Source organism: Penaeus vannamei, chromosome 20 (genome assembly GCF_042767895.1).
Source record: "Penaeus vannamei isolate JL-2024 chromosome 20, ASM4276789v1, whole genome shotgun sequence".
Classification (NCBI taxonomy): Eukaryota; Metazoa; Arthropoda; class Malacostraca; order Decapoda; family Penaeidae; genus Penaeus; species Penaeus vannamei.
In genome coordinates, this window is record NC_091568.1 from 26934516 (window position 1) to 26937015 (window position 2500).

Sequence of the window (2500 nt, forward strand, 5' to 3'; positions counted from 1 at the left end):
ATAATTCCTACCTTTGATAATAACATACGAAAATATATTGAGGGCCTCCACCAGCCTGCTTGGCAGCCACTTCAGGCGGTTCTTGGACACGTCCAGAGTGCTCAGGCGCCCCTGGGAGGAGGGCGTGGACCACCGCTCCTCCCATGCCGCCGCCGGCACGGACACCTCCTCCAGCCGGCAGCTCGAGATGTTGAGGTGGGTCAGCCCTCGGATTAGGTCTGGGCGGGGAAACGGAGATGGGTGTCTGTGTGTGCATGGATGCACAAACGCACATAACTGGACGCATACAGTCACATGCACAGGCACATGGACCAATGTAGTGCGTATGGTACATATTGCCCTATCACCCTAGAGAAAGGGGACGGGGTCTTCTTATTTCATAAATGTGCCAGTCAGCATTTTCATTCAAATAAAATACGTGTTTTACCCAACATGAACATTTCTTCAAAAAGAAACTTACTTTCAGGAAGTGTTATTTTCTTAAATTCATTATTCGATAAATCGAGGTGTTTCAGCTCCTGTAAAAGAGCAGGTAATATGCATCACACCAGATTCCAAGGAACGTGTCATCACAAGCAATAAAAATTAAATTGGTAAGTCAGCACACAAGTACAATTTAATACTGATGCTATGAGGGGCCTAACAAAACATGAAGAGCTTAAAGACACTTTACCTCTCCCTACGGATGAAAATATTGACATTATATTTTTTTCACTTGGAGGAATATATGTTTTAGAACATTATAAGCCTACCGGGTTTTTGTTGAAGGCTTCCTCCGGGAGGTAAGGAAGACCGGAAGAGGAAATGTCAAGATGCTGGAGAAGAGGAAGACGCGCCAACAGTGGCGGCAATTCTGCAAAAAGGCACTGCGGATATTAGCCATATTTCTTGATTTTCATTATTTGGGGACAAATTGATCAGTATGAAATGCCTTAGGCCCATACTTTTAAAACCTTTCGCCAGTGCTGGCGAAAGGCTTCGCCGGGCGATCGGGAACTTCGTACTACTAAATTCATGCCTGCCGAACGTTCGCCAGGGCTGGCGAAAGATCGTATTGGAACAGCCTGGCGAAGTAAAGTCGCGAGAGCTGTTTGAATACCATTTTCTTGCTTTCAAATTATAAATTAGTAACATATTTGTGTATGATATGATGTAGGAATCACATTGAAATTCTAAAATATCTTAAAATCATAATTTATTATGAAATAACGTATATAGGTAGTTTTTTTCAAGACCTTCCATGTTCCAGTCGAGAGCTCAAGACATCAGCTGTATTCCTACCCCCTACCCCCCCCCCCACCCCCGAGATGACTTATTTAGATTTAAGTTGTTATTTTGGTTGTAGGGATAATGTTCTTTTCACAGATGTTACCAAAAGTGTTTTGATGTTGGCATGTTAACTTTTGGCTATAGAAACATAGCTGTAGTGCTCTACCGCCCTATAATGAGGCGTCTAATGATACCCTTGTAGGCCTACAGTTAAATTTCTTATATCAGTTAGGAATAGTAAAATAGTAATTTTTTAACTCTTTTGTTAAAGTATAAAGTTATTTTTTGTATAATAGTATAAAGTTCATACAGTATAGTATAAAGTACTTTTAAAACCTTTCGCCAATGATGGCGTTCGCCTGGCGAACATCTGAGTGAGGGAGGCCTTACTTTTAAACCCAAGGCAGGTGTTCGCCAGGCCTGGCGAACGAAAGGGATCGCCAGGCGCTAACATCTTGGATTCCTGCTAAATCTAGCGCTTCGGCGAATGAAAAAAACGCGGGAAACACAAATTTGTTACATCTGCAGTAAATATATATTGTTGGGATTTTTTATCATATTACCTTACCTTACCTTACTTATATCATATCATTTATTACCTTACCTAACATAATCTAAGCTTAATAATTAACCTCGGGAGAAGACGATAATGTTATATCTGTAATAGCCTCACTTTATACAAAGGAGTTAAAAATTAATAATTTTACTATACCTAACCGATATAAAATAGTTAACTGTTGGGATACAAGGGTTAGGTTAGGTTAGACACGCCTTTGCTTCGCCAGGCTGTTCCAATACGATCGTTCGCCAGCCTTGGCGAAAGTTAGCCTGGCGAACTTTTAATAGTACGAAATTCCCGATCGCCCGGCGAAACCTTTCGCCAGAACTAGCAAAAGGTTTTAAAAGTACGGGCCATAAAGTTAACCTTGTTATAGTATAAAGTGTAGTATAGCATAAAGTATAATTATTTTCAATTTCTTTGTTATAGCATAAAGTTAAATTTTAACTCCTTTGTTATAGTATAAAGTGAGACTATTACGGAAACAACATTTTCGGCTTCTCTCGAGGTGAACAATTAAGTTTAGGTTATGTTATGTGCACTGCAGATGTAAGCAAATTTGCGCTAAATTTAGAGGGAATGCAAGATGTTAGCGCCTGGCGATCCCTTCGCCCGCCCTGGCGAACGTTGGGTTTTAAAGTAAGGCCTCCCTCACTCAGAGGTTCTCCTGGC

The 2500-nt window shown here is 40.9% G+C and overlaps 1 protein-coding gene across 4 annotated transcripts in view; it reads right to left on the minus strand.

The window, feature by feature from the left end:
* The window catches only part of LOC113826854 (toll-like receptor 4), a 60614-nt gene that overhangs the window by 39272 nt on the left and 18842 nt on the right, over window positions 1-2500 (minus strand). For all 4 annotated transcript variants that reach the window (XM_070135259.1, XM_070135260.1, XM_070135261.1 and 1 more), the window contains 3 exons: window positions 753-853; window positions 461-518; window positions 12-218 (listed from right to left, as the gene is read on the minus strand). In XM_070135259.1, coding sequence (XP_069991360.1) covers window positions 12-218; window positions 461-518; window positions 753-853 — 366 coding nt within the window. The remainder of the gene's footprint in view (window positions 1-11; window positions 219-460; window positions 519-752; window positions 854-2500) is intronic.